The 20,127-nt window shown below is 50.3% G+C and overlaps 2 protein-coding genes across 3 annotated transcripts; both read right to left on the bottom strand.

Moving 5' to 3' along the window:
* Positions 1-11,106: 11,106 nt before the first annotated feature.
* Positions 11,107-15,122, bottom strand: LOC117651234 (apoptosis inhibitor 5). 2 transcript variants are annotated; one of them, XM_034395051.1, is made up of 10 exons: positions 14,895-15,122; positions 14,289-14,450; positions 14,047-14,212; positions 13,806-13,966; positions 13,523-13,726; positions 13,240-13,440; positions 12,973-13,136; positions 12,657-12,885; positions 12,419-12,584; positions 11,107-12,337 (listed from the first exon to the last, which is right to left on the bottom strand). In XM_034395051.1, the coding sequence occupies exons 1-10, from the start codon at positions 14,967-14,969 to the stop codon at positions 12,246-12,248; spliced, it is 1,620 nt and encodes a 539-aa protein (XP_034250942.1). In that variant the 5' UTR covers positions 14,970-15,122; the 3' UTR covers positions 11,107-12,245. The 2 variants fall into 2 exon arrangements, with proteins under 2 accessions (XP_034250942.1, XP_034250943.1); XM_034395052.1 differs by having other exon boundaries at positions 12,419-12,581.
* Positions 15,123-15,372: 250 nt separating this feature from the next.
* Positions 15,373-19,484, bottom strand: LOC117651235 (WD repeat domain phosphoinositide-interacting protein 4-like). Its single transcript, XM_034395053.1, has 8 exons — positions 19,207-19,484; positions 18,455-18,529; positions 18,091-18,283; positions 17,819-17,999; positions 17,528-17,736; positions 17,335-17,436; positions 17,147-17,265; positions 15,373-17,059 (listed from the first exon to the last, which is right to left on the bottom strand). The coding sequence occupies exons 1-8, from the start codon at positions 19,253-19,255 to the stop codon at positions 16,950-16,952; spliced, it is 1,038 nt and encodes a 345-aa protein (XP_034250944.1). The 5' UTR covers positions 19,256-19,484; the 3' UTR covers positions 15,373-16,949.
* Between the last annotated feature and the right edge of the window lie 643 nt (positions 19,485-20,127).

Here is a 20,127-nt window from a genome sequence, read left to right as displayed (position 1 = left end):
CTGGACACACGCCCACAAGACTCTCGGAGACCCTAGATCAGCGACTCGGTTGGACACTGGCGGCGTGTTGATGCCCTTCCATGGCGCGGCCAACGGCGACCTGAAAGCTGAGAGATGCAGTCGTAGAGCCATGCGCAGACGACGCGTCATTGGGGGTAACAGTTCTTTTATGAAACTTTCCACCTACTGCCAGCTAAAAGAAACCAGTGCAAGATAGACTGGGATTCCATACAGCGTGCGTTGCAGGCGAGAGGCGGCAGGAAAAGGGGGGGGGGAGTGGAGGCTGGCGGGGGCGGCAGCAGCGCAGGCGCCGCGACGCCAGACTAAGGCTACTCACCTTCACCTCCTAGATCCGCGATCCCCACACTCCGACAAGGCCTGCATACAGCATAGCGTTACAGTGCTGCGTCTATGGAAGAAACGGGAGGGGGCAGTTGACCCTGCAATCTAATCGCCATCTAATTTCAGATCAAGTTTGGAGACATTTAGAACATAATGCCGGATTTGGTTCAAGATGGAAGTGGGAACTTTTTTTACTGGCGGCTAAGCGCCTGCGAACCTGAGGGTAGGCAGCCAGCTCCACAGGCGTGCTCGACAGGCGTGCTTCGGCCTACCTCCCAGGGGCTAGTCCGCCGCGGAAATCTGGTCGCGCTCCTTGAATCGAGCCGTTTGACGACGGCCCTCAATCGCATTGGCACATCCTTGCTGAAAAATGGCGCGAAGGAACGTATAGAGCCCCAAGCAAAAAATGAGGACCTGTTATACGATGACACTGCACTGTAGAACAGGTTTACAACTCCAGCGGCATTAGAATCTCCTCCTTTGTAAGCCGCTGCTCGAATTTCGGACCGGCTCAATGACCGGATGCTGGCCGTTCGCCGGAGCGCCGCCCTGCCGCGTTGCCGCGAGCTAGCGCCTGGGAGGTAGGCCGCACCGGCCGCGCGCCGGGCACGCCTGTGGAGCTGGTTGCCTACCCCCGAGTTGGCAGGCGCTCGGCGCGCTCGGCCTCGGACTTGGCGGATCGCGGTCGCCTCGCTGGACACCCCCCCCCCTCCCCCAAACACACACACACACTCACACACTTGAGTGCCTGGCCGGCCCCACACCCTTTCAGTGCCCCGGTTGCGTCATGTTTTGATTATGCTCATTGATCGCTCGGAACTCTCCGCGCCGCCGCGGGTCGGGCCGCTAAAGCTACGCGCGGACAATGTTGCTCACGTGCCGTGTTTACGACACCTGGGCGTGTGTGTGTGTGTGTCTGTCTGTGCGTCTGTGTGTCCTGTGTGTCTGTGTGTCGTGTGTGTCTGTGTGTATGCGCACACATTGGTAGTTCAATCAATTAATCTCTCGGCCCGGCCCTTTGACTGGTGTGCGGGTGTGAGCAGGTGACGGCGCACAACGCTCAGTGGGACACTGAGGCCGCACCGGGTGCTGCGGGCCGAGGCGGGGCGTGGCGGGGCGTGGCGGGGCGTGGCGGGGTGGGGAGACAAAGAGGACAAAGGCAGTGTGAAAAGGAAAGCAGCACAGTCCGTACACACTACCGCGTAATTGTTTTATCTGAATGGAATAGGGAAGGTTGGAGGAAAGAGGGGCGCGGTGCAATGCTGGAGCTGTGCCTAGACCAAAACCACCTTATGTCATTTGAGTCATCTGATAATTTGCTATCACCTTGGGGGTGGGGGTGGGGACACATAGCTTTACATATCGGAAGGAACTTTGGCTCTTTTCAATCCCATTCTCTTGGCGTTCAAACGTGCCGAGTCCTTGAGACCCCCTCCCCCCGGAATAACCTTGACCGGGGTCGAAAGAGCACACGCCGTATACCGCGCGATTTTGAGATCACGACAGCGTAGGGGCGTGGCTGAGCGTGGCGCGGTCGTGCGTGGCCGAGCGTTAGGAAACTGCCCACCGCCGTGATGGAGTGACTCGGAGTGACTCCGGTGGCGTCGGGAGGTTTCTTCTCCACCGCCCTCTCGGCGTAGAAGGGGGCGCACTGCGCGGCACAGCGGGGTAATGCCACTCGGCTCTACTCATTAGCGCCGCAACAGTGGCGGCCACAACGATTTCTGCTCGAATTGGGGCTCTCGGGTGGCCGAGCCAAGGCTTAGCCAATTGCCAAGGGCGTCGCCATTTCCGGCCGACATCCGATTTTCTCGATCCGATTCGCTTCTGGGGGATACCGATCCCCTACTGTGGGCAGATCCGGATACAATGTCCGAGTGACTCGCGACTGCAGTGCTAATCCCTCTGATCCTTGAGTTGATTGGTGTGGCCCCCGGGTCGGGCCGCCGTCGCCACCGCCGAGCCCCAGGGTCGATCATGCCGAGCCTGACTGATTCGAGTTCGCGCAGAGCAATGGCGCCGACGCCGCAGTTTTCTGGCTCTGGCCGCCTTGGCTCGCGTCGCGTGGCTGACTGGCGGGCTGGCTGGCGGGCGAGGCGTTTGGGTGCCAAGCAGCACCAAGGTGAAGGGCACGGCCGCAGGGCCCTGATTGCCCGGCTAGAGAAAGGAAGGAGCCGCCCGGGGCACCGCGAGGCCGCGGGGCGGGGCGGCGGGGCCCACACTGTCCACGCGGAGCCCCCCCCCCCTCCCCCCCTCCTTTCCCTCCGGGCTAAGCAACGAGTCTGGATCCCAAATTAGCCGGACAGAACTCGGAGCACGCTTCGAGCTCTATGTTCTTCCAGTCGAAATCGAATCGGGTAAATGATGGTACCAATGGCCTGCCCCTCGAACGAGGCATCGATCAAGTTTGAATCGAGTCGGATCTCAAAACGTCAAAACGTGTCCGCACTGTTAGAAGGGGGTTCGATTTTCGAACCGTTGAAAGGCGGTCCCAATTCTCGCCCGGCTCGAAAATCGGGCTTAAGTAGAATCGAACCCACGTGGGTTCAATTTTCGGACGCGGGGTTCGATTTTCGACCGCTTCGCCGGCTTTCGGCTCTGCGGTCTTTCGTACGGCAGCGCCTGGAGTCAATTAGCAAACTTGACCGAACACACATCACCTTACAGATTTAGATTCGTCTCAAGTAGACAAACCAAAAATGTCAACACATATCATGGGTTAAAATGAAAAATGAAAGAGTTATTCAACTTCTAATGTCTTTTTTACCATTTTTGCACTCTAAAAATCCAATAACTCTTCTATTTTCTATTTTAACCCATAACATGTCTTGACATTTTTTGTTTGTCTTCTCGAGACAAATCTAAATCTGTAAGCAAATGTCTATTTGGTCAAGTTTGATAATTCACTTGTCTCAGCGAAGCTCAATCCCTACAAAGCCGAAAATCGAACACTACCAGAGCCGAAAATCGAACCCTCATCTTGTCAAAATATCGAACCCTGCATGTATCGGCCACCCCGTCCGATTTTCGAACCGAGATGGGTTCGATCCTACTTAAGGCCGTATTTCGAGCCAAGGTGGGTTCGAAAGTCGAACCCTCTTCTAACAGTGCGCTTGATCTGTGGTCACCTGACCCACTGTGGTCACCAGCACCACCATCAGCGAGCAAGTATGGGGAGGGACGATTCTGCACCAACACGAACGTCACATACGCACTGCTTGTCGAAGAGCAGCCGGTCAAGCATGGGTCTTTACACTACTCACAGGTCAGCATCAGCATCCGTCCAGATTAGATACGCATGTCTAACGACATAAAATTCACACTCGAGCTATAGGCCGCCCCAAGCGGCTGTTTTTATTGAAGTCGGTGTAAGAGCAAGGCTCCCATCGTGAATGCTAAGCACCCGAACCAACAAGGCATTTAATGGTTATAGCAGCAAGGTCCGACCAGGGCGCTGTTCATCAAACACAAGTCTCACACACACACACACTCGATGCTGGCGGACGTCCTTAATCAATCAGGACCTTTGACCGCTCACCAGTGATTGACGAAACGGCAAAAAGTCACACATCCTGTGGCGCGGCCGGTCTAGTTCTCCCTTTGCGCGTGGCACGTTCACGCGCTGCAAGCTGCTGTGCTCGGTCTCTCTCGCACTCACGGGGCGTCCCGGCCCCCCCAAAGGGGTGCGAGAGAGACAGAGCGACAAAGCAGCGTTCGGAATCAGGCGGCTGGGACAGGGTCAGCGTATGGCCGACCAGTGCGTCCACCTGGCCGCGTGGCCCGTGGTCCGACCCGGCTCGGGCGAGACCGATCTACTTTCTGTCCTTGAAAGGACTTACACCGTCGCCAGACTGCCAGGCCGGACCGCCGCCGCCGCGTCGCTGAGCTATGATGGAACGACCTGCGCCTCGCGGGGCGCGCGGGCCGAGTGCCCCACCACGGGCCTTCCTTGCCACGGCGCCGAAAACAAGTCAACAAATTTAAGAAATATGTTGAAAACGGGTTCGATATGCGAAAAATAATTCTTTGAAGAGAAGTTATACAGAAAATGTGTTGAGGTGTGGGTTGGCGGGGGTTGGCTGTTGTCGCGTGCGAATAGTCAGCGACAACACGACGGCAACGGTCGCACCAAAACGAGTCGACAGCCCCAAGCAAGCGGAGCACCGGGAACGGGTAGATGCTTTGACGCGCGATACCCGCGCGGCAGCGCAGCGCAGCGCTGCCCTCGGCTTTGAAAACGCTCTGTTCGCGGGCCCGCCCCGCCCCGCCCCGCCCCGCCCCGCCCCGCCCCGCCCCGCCCCGCCCCGCCCCGCCCCGCCCCGCCCCGCCCCGCCCCGCCCCGCCCCGCCCCGCACCCCGCCCGCGCGGAAGAACACGCCAACAACGCCATGTAGTGCTTCAACGAGCTGACTCCGGCCGCTCCAGCCCCGCGCGGCGCGCTGCGTCACGGGCTTTTGCACCAGATTTCAGGAAACAACCTTCGCCTTTGGGTTCGAGTCGTGCGCACTGCGCTTGCGACGCGGCCCTGCAGGCCTGCAGGGCGTGGCGGCGGCCGGTATCACTCCGGACGACGTCAAGGTCCGATTCGTCGATGATGGCGGTCGATATTGGTACCCGCCGGGCCGGGCCGGGCCGGGCGGGGCGGGGCGGGGCGGGGCGGGGCGGGCGCAGGCTCCACGTAAACAGCCCCGAGTGGCGTGACTCAGCGACCCCCGCTGTCGCCGCCTCGCCGTCCTGCTCCTCTTGGCCGCGACGGGGGCGGCCGGACACGTCGCGGAAGTGAAGGTGGCTGCCGGCCCAGCCGGCCCAAGGGCGAAGGGCGGCAGGGGTCCCACCGAAGGGCACACGCCCCATCCTCAGCAAACTCATTCGCATTCATTCAAAAACAGTGCTCCGTCGTCGTGCGTCTCGCACTCGCTGGCTGTTCCGCGGGAGAGCGAGACAAACATGGCGACGCACGGCGAAGAAAGCACTTCGGGCGGGATCAGCTTTCTGGTTGACAGAGGTGAGACCATACTCCAGTTTCCGAACAACAAACAGCCCGTCGTCGAGACTCCGCTAAATGGAGGGAGGGGAGGAGTGCAACTGACCGTAGTCTGCACTCGGCTGACACTTGACCGTTGTCGCGAAACAAGGGCCTCGTATGCTTCACTCTCGCCGGAATGATAAAGGTTCATTTTCAGCTGCGGCCGCAGTGGTTCGCCTTGGCCGTCTCGGTACGGCCGTACGGCGGTACAGTGGTACGCCCTCCTGCTCGCCCTCCTGCTCGCCCTCCTCCTCACCCTCCACGGCGCACTTCCATCCACGCGAATTGTTTTTGCCGTGTCCTGACGTCACGTGCGTCGCCGCATTGAGATTGGCTATTATAGTATAACCGGATGTAGGTCACTGGACCCCCACCTCCGCGCCCTGGCCTGCCCCGGCGTGCGTGAGCCGAATTCACCTGTCGGGCCGCGGCGAGGAGGGGCGGGGGGCGGCGGGGGGCGGCGGCACGGACTCGTTGACACTGAGCCTTACATGCCCGCCGTCGCCGCCGCCGCTAACTGCCCACCTAACTAGCAACTGTTTCGCCGCCTCCTCCACCGCCCCCCTGCGCGAGACTAGCGAAAAATTGGTCCTTGCCCCAGTAAAAGCATCAACAACACCGACAACAACATCAACAACACGGCGGGCGCAATAAATCGGGACTCCACGCGGCCCTGTCACGTAGCCCAAGTTCAAGTATGTGGTGTGTGTGTGTGTGTGTGTGTGTGTGAGAGAGAGAGGGGGGGGGGGAGAGAGGGAGAGAGAGTGAGAGAGAGTGAGGGAGAGAGCGAGTGTGTGTGTTTCGGCTGAGCGGGCCGAGACACGGACTGCAGGAGCTACGGGCATTAGTCGTTTGGAGCATGCTGGCTGCCACTGCCCACGCCGCTCACGCAGTATGCGATGAGGCAGTCATTTTAGAACGGCACGTCGTATTTCAACAGTTCCGACGCACATTAGCTACAGTAGTCGCAGCGAAACAGCGCGATAAGCCGTGTCTTTGGGCCTGGATGGCACCCGACGCATTTCGTCAGTGCGGTGTCTTGCCTACAGTCAAGGTTGGGGGAGTCCTGAGTCCTGGCACGCCGCGTGCTCACCGCGTGCCCGCCGTACGCACGTGGCTGGTGCCGAACCATTCCGAACAGTGCCTCGTCGCGCTGTCGCGCTCACTCCCTCGCACTCAAGGGAAGTCCCGTAGGGGTGTGGGGGAGACCCACCGACGGACCTCTGCTCGGACTCAGCCTGCAGGGGCAGGGCGTCGCCGCGGACCTTGCAACCGCCGGTGCGATGTGCCACGGAGCCGCGGAGCCGCGGAGTCCCAGCCTGCCCGGCCCCGCCCGCCCCGCCGTAAAGTCGCTGTTCCGATTCTTGTTAGCATGCGAACGGACTTGCCCCGCCGTTCCAGGTTGCAGGCGGGCACGGCCCGGCCCGGCCAGCCCACCGGATAAAATCGGATGCATTGCGCAAGACACGCGCAGACACACATGCAGGCTGGCCGAGGCAGGCCGTAGCCCCGAAGCCCGTTGCGGCCGCAGTCCGCAGTCCGAACCGTGCTGTACCCGAGACCCGACCTTGGGATGAGCCTGGAGCTGCCTGGAGCTGCCTGGAGCTGCCTGGAGCCTGCAGCCGTTCGTGTACCCCGCACTGCCGTTGTTTGTTACTGCTGCCCCCTAGCTCAAGGCGGTCCTCATTCAGGACGAGTGGCGTGGCGGCGTGGCCGCGTGAATGTTGCCCCGTCCCGAGAAGTACCGAAGCGGCAAAGCGGCAAAGCGGCGCTGGTCTCTCATCTAATTGCCAGCAGCCGTGGCTGCCTACCAGTGACGTGCGACGTGCGACGTGCGTCGTGCGAGCGAAAGAAATACTTGAGCAACGCGTGCAGCGTCGAGCGTCTGCCTGTCCGCCTGCATACTGGATCTACACCGTCCACACCACGGTCCTTGCGACGGGCTGCCCTGGCCCTGGCCGCCCTGCACGGCCGTCGCAGGACGATGCAGGACGACACAGGACGAGGCAGGACGAGGCAGGACGATGCAGGACGAGGCAGGACTATCTTGCGGGTAAAACCAACAAACAAATCCGGCCTCTGCGCCGCGTATCACGGGCATCACAGCCCCGCCCCTACGCTTGGCGTCGTGGCGTGGCACGCCGTGGCACGCCACTGACCCACTGCAGCGCGATCCTACTCGGCGTTTCTTCTCCCCGTCTCTCTCACACCACGGAACACCCCACGAGTGCGACAGAGACAGAGCGACGAAACCTCTGTTCGGAACATGCGGAGACAGCCTGTCTGTCGCTGGTCGGCGAGACGCTGCAAGGCTGCGCCACGCCTGCGCCACGGCTGCGGCCGCCCGGCCGGCCCTCCGAAATCGTTTGCCGTTCGCCCGCGGCGGAACTCGCGTTTAGCCGCCGTCCGCCGTTCGGGCCGATTGAAAGCGATACGAGTCGCAATGCCGCGCCGTGACGAGCCGCCCCCGGCCGCCGCCATGCCGCCATGGCAACGCCAGCCAGACAAGGCGCGTCGCGACGCCCCGAGGGCCCCGTCGCCCCGTCGCCCCGTCGTCGAGGCGGTGCTGGAGGATCCTGCGAGGCCCTGTCGCGGCGGAATGGCGGCGTGGCGGTCCTGGGTGCCGCACTGGTTGACCTTGCACTCGATTCGTCTTGTATTTTGACTCATGCGGTGCGGCGCGCGCCGCGCGGCTAGCCCGTAGGAGTCCGGGCCTGTCCCGGCCTGTCCGGGCCCCGGACCGCGTTGGCATTGCCCCGCCAGCCGCCTTGATCAGATTCCCCGTGTGGGTGCCACCGCTGCCTTCGCCTTGCCCTCGCCTTGCCCTCGCCTCGCCGCCGCCACGCCATGACGGCCGCGCCACTGGCGAGGACCCAGCCACCCACAACCGCACGGCCACCCTCGTGGGGCTCAGACCGTGCTGGGGACAGCGATGAGCACGCTCATCACACTGATTCTGGACCGTGCTTCGTTGCCCCGTCTCTCTCGAGCCGCAACGGGATACCCGTACCCGTGAGTGCAAGAGAGACAGGGTGATGGAAAGAGCCCGCTCGTCCACCGCGGTGCCGTGGCGGTGCCATGGCGGTGCGGTGCGGGGTGTGGGCGCGGGACAGGCATCAGACGCGGGGGCCGTGACCCCCACGCCGCACCGCGCCACGTTGCGCGATTCGGATTCGGGGTTACTGGTATGGTGTACGTGCCGGCCGCGACCGAAAGTGAACAGCGTCCTCGACAAATCGTCTTTTTATGGCGGCCGTTGTCATGAAAGTCAAACAGGGCCAAGTCGAGGCGAGAGAGCCCGGCCGCGACCGCTCCGCCCGCTCCCTGTCCAGGAGAGCGTGATGGTCGTCCTGGCCGCCCTGCCACGTGTTATCTCAGAGGTGACGTGGCATGCTGCTGTCGCAAAGTCGGTGGCTCAACGACGGGCTGCCCGGTGCAGCCCGTGCAGCCCTGCCCACCGCGCGCCGCGCCGCGTCTGCCAGACTTCCAGCTGCCAGCCCAGCCAGCCCAGCCCTACGCGCCCTGGCCTAGGCCTCACCTTGCCCAACCTCTTCCTCCGCCGAGCACTGCGCAGTGGCCCGGCGGCACCTCCGGCAACGCCTTGCGGTCAGGCGGCGGCACCGCGGCCTCTCTGGCCACTCCAGGCACTCCATGTGGTGCTGGAAGAGCGGGCCGGGAGGTATGCGGGAGACTGGCCCGTCGCGGTGCCGCGTGCCGCGATAGTTGACCAGACGGGGTGTTACGTGTGGAGTGGCCAGCGAGCGCGGCGGGGGCGGGGGATGGCCGCGACGCGCTGGAAGTCGCGGAAAGGGGCAAGGGAGGGGGAAGGAGTGAGAGAGACTCATCCTGGCTGAAGATGGGCCTGCAAGTTGCCTAGCTTCACCGGTTAAAGGCTGTCGTCTTGCCCACTGCCCCTCGTCCCATAACGCCGTGCTCGTGCTGGGCAACGTCGGACTCGACAATGATGACTCCAGGGTGCTCCGGGTTCCGCAGACTCCATCGGGACTCCACCGGTACGGGGACGCGACGGTCGGCGCGGCCCCTGCGCGTCCCGGTCCGGTTCTGGCGCGTGAAAGTCCAAGTGCCGCCGGTGCCACCAGCACCACGCCGTCCGCGTGCCGCGTGCTTCCGTCGCGGGCCGCCGCTCTACCCGCGGCCGGGGTCGCAGACGCGCTTCATAACCACACACTCAACGTTCCATCGCTCTGTCTCTCTCGTACCAATATGAGACGCCACATGAGTGCGAGAGAGACAGAGAGGCAGAAGAACTGCTCGGAATCAGCCAGCCGTGCCGCTGGGGCCTTAATGACGGGTGTGTGGTCCCGACCATAAGACCGGTGTGGCCGAGCGTGACCGGGGGGTTCGGGGGACGTTTTGCACGTTGCGACGGTCTCGTGATGGTGACCGCGTCCAACAGGCTAGACCCAAGCCGAAAGCGGTTCCGGCGCTTCGACGAACCCCTTCCTTCTTGCCCAGAACGAGAAGGGGAAACAGCCCTGCAGACATTACAATCTTGTATTTGTCAAGAATCGCGTCTCAGCGCCATTTATACGGGAAACGTCTTTCTTTTTTTTGGCACCCACCCCGTCTCTGGGTTGGATAGACAATTTCGTCCTCCACCTCCCTGCTCTCTCGCCGAACAGTGCTGTCTCCTTGTCTCGTCTTCACTCCCGGCCGCCCGGCGACTCTAGGGCAGGCCACCAAGCGTACACGTACAAGTCCCGCCCTGCAGGCCGCATGTTGGGGGACCCTGACTCTCCGTGGGATGTGGGCGGTCCGACACAGATAGCGCGACTATTTGAATTCACTAGGGACGAGCTGGTTTCAACGAAATTTCAAGAAGACACAATCTGCCTTGAAGGCAAATCAGATCACAAACTTTGTAAGGGTGAGGGGGAATTTGAATTGTGCTCGAAATGCAGAAGTTCCTTCAGTGGCCAAGTTAATGGTGTATCCATTTTAATTTCAAAAAACATTCTGTGTTTGTGTTACTTACAGTAGAGGCCAAGCTACAAGTTCTTTTTATTGATTTGTTTAATACAAGACACTTCAAGAGTGGTGGGAGTTGATTCAGTTTACAATGTAACATCCCTATCGCCAAACCCACATAATAGGAACACAGCAACCGCCTTGTTGAATCAATAAAAACCTTGCTCAGAGGATGAGATTAAAGTAAGCCAAGGTACCCATGTCTATTTCAAAATGTAATTCGAGTGTATGGTTTTGAGATTCATGAAGGGGAACAATTATTTTTGAAAATTGAGTTTAAATTTGAAACTTTGGAACAGCCGGAGCTGTCTGCTACATCAGATAGGAAAGATGGACAAGGGAGTGTAAACAAAGCTAACGTCCATTACTGCCAATTTGTATTGTCTGCTTGTACCCGATGTTTGAGTTTAAATATTGTAAATAGTAACAATTTTGACAAATCAAATTATTTTCACGGAGACTAATGCCATAAACGCATCTCTGAAGATGATTTTGTCATAATTACGGCGTGTTACAGGCACACTGTTTTGCTAAGGGCAGAGCCCCCTGTCAAATGGCCTCGCTAAGTTAAAGTTAAAGAAACAGAAAAGATTAGTTGGGCTCAGCCAATGAGCTACGGCCTACGGTGTTTGTGTTCTGTTGGACAAACCAGGAGATCAGTGCTATGATCACGTGGACAAACATGCTCACATTCTGACAAAATTAATGATGACTATGCAGGGTAAGTACAGGAAATAAGAGAAACGTACTACATGCAGAGAGAATGACACGATCTATTCAGTTCAATTTGTGATTCATTTGTAGTAGCCTAATTAGTTCTACATATTAAAGGGGAAAAAAATTCCTTTAATAAACAAACAAAAATCCTCTAAATACATCAATGGTTCAAGGGAAGAGAGAATATACAATAGAACTCAATTACTCACCTGAGACCTGAAAGAAAACATATTATCAGTACCAACAATACCAATTATGCAGCAAAAGCCCACTGAAATCACCAAAACAAGAAGGTTTGGAAAGACATCAAGACGAAACTTCAGCATCATAGCGGACAAAACCTAGAGGAAGAAAACATCCAATGACATCGGTAAGAGCAAACAAATGAACTTGTAGACTGTAACTCGTGCTTTAACATGCCCTGAAAAGGAAAAAAGGGTAAAACAGACTCCTGAAGCTGTGCTGTGCCAATGCTGCAAAATACGCGCTATCTTCTTCACACAACGAGCCTAAGGCTGAAGAGGAGACACAAAAGTACAGCGTACTAAGCTTCGTTGCATAAGATAACTGTGAAAAAAGGTATGAAGAGAGGACAGATACAAATATTACTTCAGGATGATGTACCGTTCAAATCTAGTTATTATAAATTCACTTCATTTTATTTCTTTTCACTTTGGAGAGTCATTTTTATTATTTAGTTGTTGTTTTAGTTTGACAAAAAACTGGATGGAGGAAGGAAGATAGTCTTCTTATAGTCCTTAGTTCAGGAGGAAATTTTTGCATAATAAGGTCTGTGAAAAGTTAATACATTCACACTTGAATCGGTACATCACTGATTAGCTTAATTCTGACTTCAGACTAACTTATTAGTTAGGCCCTTCTCATTAGCATGTTCATTCAAACTATCTACAGGACAAAATCACATCTTTTGGATAAAAAAAATTGCACTCCCTTCTCCAATCCATTTACAGCTCATCTCCGTCATAAATTAGATTATAAGAATTATTTGATTTGTAAGAAACTGATTCATTCAGGCCTAAGTCATAGATATATGTATGTATGTACAAAACTAAATCAAATATTAATACAAAAGAAGTTAGCATAATTGGAACTATCACAACATTCCTGATGTCAAATAATAAAAGTAATTGAGACTTCATGACATGAGCTTTCAATAATTCCGCCCCCTCCATGCACCTCTTCCTCGTCCTCCAAATCCTCTGCCACGGCTTCGGGTTCCTCGCACACCACCTCGTTGAGGCACTGTGAAAACAAAATAAACAAGGACATAAAGAAAACAGTAATAATAGAGATGTATTGATTTTCCACTTACAAAATACTTACTGTAGCTGGACACTTTGTTGCTGTATTTCCCACTAGGAGGGGTATAAATTTCTCTCTGGTTTGAAATGCTGGTTCTAGGATGCTTTGGTGAGTCTGCTCCAAATGTGATAGGTGTGTGCCTCTTACTGCCTGAACGTACAGAGTCATTCAAAATTTCTCTATCCTGCTAACAAGGGCAAAATAAAATTAAAATCTCACATCAGGCACACAGTTTAACGCCACTGAAACACTGGCTCACATTGGTGTATGATGCACTGGGTGGTTTCCAAGAGAGGACAATGTTACTCTTGAAGCTTGGGGGTGTGTGGAATAGGTCCTTGATCAGGGTGTTAATGTTTGAAGTTGTTTTAAGAGCTACAACTTTTAACTTGTTTTCCTCAGATTTCAATTCTTCGCCAGTCTTCCCACGAAGAGCTTCCTGAAGCTTTTTCATGTATCCTTGCACACTCCTAGCAAAGTAATGAAGTCTGCAAGCATGAATTTCAATTATTATTATTATTAAAACACAAGACTATACAAGACCATAAAGAAGACAAAGCCAAGTATATATTCACCTCAGTCTAAAGTCTTTCAGTTTCTCAGCATCTTTAGAAAGTGCCTCAGGGCATTGTCTACCCAGTCTGTGGTATGAATAAATGAGACATTCAACATGAGAAAAGTCAAGTCGAGGTTCACTTTTTTCATCAGCATCACCATCAGGAGGAAGTGGCATAAATTCCTGAAATGAGCAAAAAGATATAGACATAACAAGCTGTAAATCCATTTAAGATTCTTCATTGACAAGGTGCACGTGCAAAATAAAACAGGTTGAAATTGCTCACCAACAGTCGGGTGAAAACTTCATTGACTCTTGATTCAGCTTTCTCCAACGGTCCACAGAAAGTTGAGAGATCTGCCAAAAGATTCAACAACTCTAACTGCTGATCTGTTCCAGTTCCTTCCTCAGCACCTCCAACCAAGTGCAACTGTGGAAGTACTTCATCGCAAAAGTAAACCACAAATCGAGTAGATTCAAGTTGTTTCTAAAAAGATCAAAGAAAAGTTGTAAAAATGGATAATGAAAATTACTCAACCACTCTACAACATTACAAACTTGCAACCCACCGAGAAATATGGAAGAGCATGTTTGACACAGTTAACAAGTCTATCAAAGCTTTCATTGTCTGGGTCAGTTGGGTTAAAAGACTGACCCAACTCAGCTTGCTCAGCAGCAATATCCACCAGCTCCTTTTGACCACTAACAGTCTTGCCAAGACGGGTGGCATTTAGGAGTTCCATTAATAGATGAAACTCTTCAGCAGTGACATCCTAAGCAAATAAAAATCCCTTGAAATGTTATCTAAATAAGGCAGATTATAAGAGAAACATGTAAAACAATATTACAAACCTGAAGAACTTTCTTGCATTCTGCAATCAGAAAATCTTCACTTTCCTTGTCCAATATCTCAGAGCCCTGTGCTCTTATTTTCACAGTTAAGAATTTCATGCACTGCTCACGACTCAGATCATCCCCATTAGATATTTGGGAAAATATGCCAGTTAATGTACCTGCAAAAGAAAAATTGTAAGTGGTACCCTGTTTATCCCAAACTTTCTTAAAGAGCATGCTTGTACATTTAATTGTTTACCTTTTGGATCCTGCTTGAACAAAGTCATGAGGGAGTTATGAACAACACTGAGCTCTGAAGGATCCTGTGCTTGCAAGAGCTGAGCTAAAATATCAGCAATGCGATATGTGTATACTTTGAGATCTTGAGATAGACGGGGAAGGTCCTTTATAGCTTGCTTACGTATCTACAGACGCAAAATCTTAGGATTAATCAGGACAAATACCTCCAAAGGCCCACAAAAAGTAAAAGCAAGAACTTACAGCCAAATCTTCATCCTCACAAAGGTCCAGTTGGGCTTCAATGGCCTGATCAGAAAGAGCAGGAAAATGTTTGAAAAACCTGGCAATGAATTGGGATGCAAGTCTCTTCTCCTTGTCCGATCCTTTAACTGCTTTCAGAATTTCCAGGTAGTCTTCTTCATGCTGGAACAGTAAATGGTAACATAGTAACATTGTGGAGGAGACAACAGAGGTATGTACAAAGTGCATGAAAAACAGAAAGAAGGGGTAGAGGAACGGGCAGCTTTATGTCAAATGCCAGTAAAAGTGATTCAAATTTTACAGAAAAAAAAATAAATTGAGAAGTGCATAACAATCATAGACATGCAACTGGTTGCCTACAACAATAGTACATGCAAATCATTTGCATGCCTTCTTACATCTTTAAAACAATATTAAACTAGAACTGGTAAGTGTGCGTTGCACATGAAGCTTCGCACATGTTATCAGAAGAAGAAAATGTAGGGATCGAGAAACTCATCATTCAGCTCCAGCACAATACTAGAGAGGGACAAAATTAAAGTTCTAAAGAGAAACCGGGGAGAATATTGTGATGCTAAACGGAATTAGGAAATAGGGTTAACTCACCTCGCTGACTTTGTCTTTGGCATCCGCAAGAACACCGAAATGCTTGTAAAGCTTTTCTATGTTGTCCGTACTCATTTTCAACAATATGGCTGATTTTTCAAGTGAAAATCTAACTTAAGACAGAAGTCCGGCACAATTTATCCGGTTTTTAGAACGGTTAGGTCCGTCGAGTCGATCAAGCGATCCGGTGACGTACAGCGCTCTTCTTGCCGGCGGCGGGTTCTGAAACTAAAGCCAAAACTGGCCAAAACCCATTTTCCTTTCGTCAGATTCATATTCACTTTGCTGCGGGGGAAGAACGGAAAGGAGGAGAAGGGAGGGTGGGTAAAGAGTAGGTAAAGAGGAGGATTTTCGGCTAGAACTAGAAGTAAAGTTTAAGTTAGAGATAGAGGTAAAGATTAAGGGCTCAGCAAATATGTAGATTAAAATGTGGAGGGACTGGTGAAGACACATGCAAAATAAGCTGATTACCCGAAAATTACCAGTATTCACAGCAACAATCAGTTTATTAATCATTTTTTTTTCTTTTTTACAAATTTTTAAGGACAGTAGAAAACATTAAAGGGTAAAAAAATTACAAAACGATTTTTCGCAACACGTGTGTAAATAGATACACAATCATCGTTTAAGTGTTTCCTTACATAGACGCAAGAGTAGATGACTATTAACACGTACATACAGAATATCTTTTACATTTTCCATTCTTTAAGATTGGTATGCTAAAAAATATACCAGTCACACATCTCCAACTGGTCAAATTAATGCCCCTCCTCCCTTCATTTATGTAGAAGTCTCCGTTGAGATCTTGATTGCCTTGGAAGACCATAAAACTAAGAACCTACCTACTTTAAGAATAACACGCAAAATTTGTAAAAGCAATTATTAATTTCTATTCCCAAAATAAGCTCAAAATCATTTGGCAAAATGTTACACACATTCTCTCAAGTAGGGCTACCTTAAGCAGTAGGTAACCTTAATTCAAATTTTTAATTTTCAGAAGGATTGGAAGACGACAAATCCAGAGACATCAAGAAACATTCAGGTTCAATGAAATTTGATAAATTATCAATCACCAAAAAGCATTTCAACAATTGTAATAAGTTCATAAAACACAGAACATACTACTGTACTTTCAAAAAAAACAACACAAAATAGGCAGAATAAGTTTTACAGTTACATGACATGAGTGTGCATCCAATGATTGACTGTCATTTCACTCCAGGATATCTTTAAAATTGTGGGAGGAGGGAATGGAATTAATGAAAATGGCCTTCCAACTCAAAGGGTATTTTAAGAATAACAATTCTACCTACTGTTGAAGCCTATTATAGGTCAAGTCAGTAAAAAATCAGGAAGAACATTTCATGAAATACAAATAGCAGAAAAACATACCAGTGCTATGAAGAGAAAGCCGAGGAACTATCCACACAGTTCCAAACTATTGTTGAGGATCAACTTCTCAATGGCTGTGTATATTTGGTCCCAAACCAAACCAAAGAGAAGTGCATCATTGGAAAGCACTCAAAGAACAAGTTTAAGTGCACTTCACGGTTTAGCGGCTGGCTCCCACACATAATATAGCATTACATGTGAGCTGTATGAACAATATTGTCAACAAGCTTGACAATTTAATCACATGACTTAGCAACAACTCTACCATCTACTTACACAACTTACAGGAAAACACAATTGGAACCACAGCCTTTCAAACAAGAGAAACATTTTAACAAAGCAGTGAAAGCTTTTATCTGCCTAGATTTTTGACTTGACTTAAATAAATTTTGAACTGAAAATGTAGAAGACTTACTTGGAATAAAAATAAGTTCATAAATTAATTGTATAATAGACAAGCAACAATGGCATAAATTCTTGGTATATACTATTAAGTAGCAGATAAGTTACTGGACAGAAAAATACAGACCTAAAAGAGCTAAACATTCTGTAAACTCCAAAAAATACAAAAGCAGGGGGTAGGCGATTGCTTGATTTTAAAGGGAACACCCCCAAAAATTATCACAGAAACTTCAAGGCAAACTTAATCCTACAATTCTCCACCTAAAACTCATGATCGTCACATACATCTAAATAGACATCAAATGCTTCTCTGTTACAGTTGCCATCATCGTTGAAAACATATTTGTGGAAAGTTCCATCTAAACAAATACCTGCAACAATAGTAAAAATATGACATTTTCAGGACAAAATTTACAACGGGGGGAACACCATCTTATCTACAAACAAACTAGACATACCAATGACGGAATTCCGCAAGCCAAAAGCACAGACACAGGCACATTCGGGAGGGACTGTAAAATTTGCCAGTGCCCACTGGGATTCTCCATAAGTTCCAAGAATACCCATTTTAGAAAACCTAAAATATACAGTTTTATAAAAACATGAGTTTTACACAAATCTGAATTTTTATAAGTAGAATACATACGTGGACCGTCGATTAAGATGAGTTTTCTTCAATGCAAATATATGTATAGTTCCTTTATCACTTGAGCAGCATAAGAACTCTGAGTCCCTGCTAAAGTTTATACTGGGCACAAAAATTAGAACATAGTTATTGGTGTTAAAATGACAGGAAACAGGGGAAAATAAACTGTCTTCTCTGACACTCCAAAACTTACCAATACAATGTTGCTGGATCAGAGCCGCGTCTCAATTCTACCACTTGTTCCCTTCGCAATGTGCACCATACACGCACTAATGTCCCATTGCATGAAGCTGTTGCAATTAAAGTGCCTTGCTGATTTATTGCTAGACAAGATAGTTCTCCTTTATGTGCATTGATAGTAAGTGGTGTTGATGATATACCTGCCTCTGTATTAGACAAATCCTGAAAAAAAGAATGATGTAATTCATTAGTAAGGAACACTAGTTTTCACCACCAAAAAGCACGGAAAAGTTGTATGACATACAACAAGTTGTACACTCCCTATTTTATGTCCAGGAGATGCTAATAATTGCCTTTCTGCAGTAACAATTGGGCTGATTTCACACAACCCTAATGCATTCTCTCTTGTTTCAACAGTATACAATCGTTGAGCTGGGGCAGGAAAGCTAAAAACATGAATCTCCTTGAGCAGAGCCACAACCAATCTGTCAAAAAGAAAGAAATTATAACAAATAGAAATTATTCACTGACAAGATGAACCATTTTCATTTTCAAGTTCACATCCTAGAAGCATACTTGTCTCTTCTTAAACGGACAGCCTTGACGGGAGTAGTAAATGTTATTTCCAACACAAATTTTTTTGCATGATCATCATAAATTAGAACAGTGTTGTCAGCAAATTTAGGATGTGAACCACCAGCGACTATGGCAATGAGATTTGTACGATGTAGCATTTCACATATAGCTACACTGCCCATTAACTCCAAATCTGCAACAAAAAACAAGTTACAGAGAATTATTTTCAAAATTACATGCTTCCTCTTTCCTTTTGAACACACTGCACAATCTAAAAAAATACAGTGTCTTTCTGATGACCTAACTATACCATTTATACTTTTAAAAAAGGCTTCTTCTCTTAAACTTGACAAAAATTTCTTACCAAAATGAGCTTTTTCAACCAATGGATCCACATTGTATATGCGAAGTCCACTTTCCATGCAGCAAGTAAAGCATCCTGAAACCAAGAGAAATAAAATACAAAATGCATTCGCCAAGATTTGGTAATAAGATAAGTAACATGATGTGAGGTTTCAACTTAGTGACATCATTTTTATCATGTGGTATTCTGACAATATATTCTAAAACCTTTTATGCAATTCAGTGCCCCCTAGAAGTGCACTTTGGAAATGGGACAGCAATAGTTTTCCTATACCTGATCAACAATGACTTCTGAGTTCAAAGTTAGCGTCTTCAAAATACAATTTGGCCATGCGAAAACTGATTTTTCATGCTATCCTTTACAGTAAAAAAAAAAAGTCTCTCTCTCCTCATTTTAAAAGAAATGAAGAAATGAGAAATAAAAAAATTGCAGATTTGTGATGGTACCTTCCAGTTGGTATAATTTTAACCCGCCCTGAAGGGGAACCCACACTAACTAATGGCAAGTGCTTTAAACAAATCAGCTCTTCTTCCTGAACCAATCACAAATAAATTATTAAGAACAATGTGGTTGAGAAATTTCACATTGTGAAATTTCAATACTGGCAGCTATGTTTACATGCTGCCAATAGGTTAGGATCTTAGCCTTTCAACATAAAGTTTCCGACGGACGGCCCGATTACCACTACACGAACGAGATTTCAATTCCGCAACCAAATTCTTTAGTTCTTTAGGCACGGGGGTAACACAAACCTTGGTCTTGGTTGAACCTGAGGCTTAGCACTCCTCTATTGCTAGCCATTTCAGTGGAGCTGGTCAGTCAAGGGGAATATGACGGGTGCATAGTCTGTCTGCACCGAGAGTGGAAGAGAATTGCACTGGCATGTAGCGTCTCTCACGTGGAGGTTCCCCGAGTTGGAGCTTTCAGACGAGAGAAATGTTTCTCGCATTTCATATCTACGACTCAACGAAAACAAAGAGACCTCGTCTTCCTGCTCGCAACAGCTGATACAAACTGACTACGAGAGTCGAGTGCAGCTCCGCATAGCAAACAGCTTTCCTCGTCAAATGGAACCTAGCAAACGATCATCCATTTTCTAATTCCTCTAATTTTATTTTTTTACTGTTGTAATCCATCTGAGTTTAATTTAACGTTGACCCTCTCTTTTGGGTACCACAATATAAACTAGCAATTGGTTGCATCAGTACACCGCATGGGTGAGACGCAGTTTGAATCGGTGCTCCACGGATGGTTCCAACAGAGCACTTGAGGAAAATTACGATGAAGTCGGATCCAAGGGCAGTGCCGCAGTTTCATCAGCGGCTTAGTTTTGACACGGAAGATGTGCATTCCCCAAACGAAGACCATGCGGAAGTCATTGCGACGTCACACCGCATGACGTCACTGCCAGCCGTGACCAGCCATGTTGTTACTTCCCTCCCGAACAACGAACCTTGCTCGATACCTCTCAGCCCCTTGCCCGCTGAGTCAGCAGGACTGTGACTGTACACGGCAAACTGCCCTCGCACTAGGGCGTTTGTGCGCCTGGCGCTGGGGCAGCATGCAGGATGCATCCCGCAGCCGGCATTATGTTTTAAGTAAACAAGCCTGTAAGGCCTCCCCTCACCCTTTTCTCCTGGCGCAGAGCCACCTGAAAGGTGGACAAAAAGTAA

Source organism: Thrips palmi, unplaced genomic scaffold (assembly GCF_012932325.1).
Source record: "Thrips palmi isolate BJ-2018 unplaced genomic scaffold, TpBJ-2018v1 HiC_scaffold_5, whole genome shotgun sequence".
Taxonomy (NCBI): domain Eukaryota; kingdom Metazoa; phylum Arthropoda; class Insecta; order Thysanoptera; family Thripidae; genus Thrips; species Thrips palmi.
This window is presented reverse-complemented; position numbering and strand designations above follow the sequence as displayed.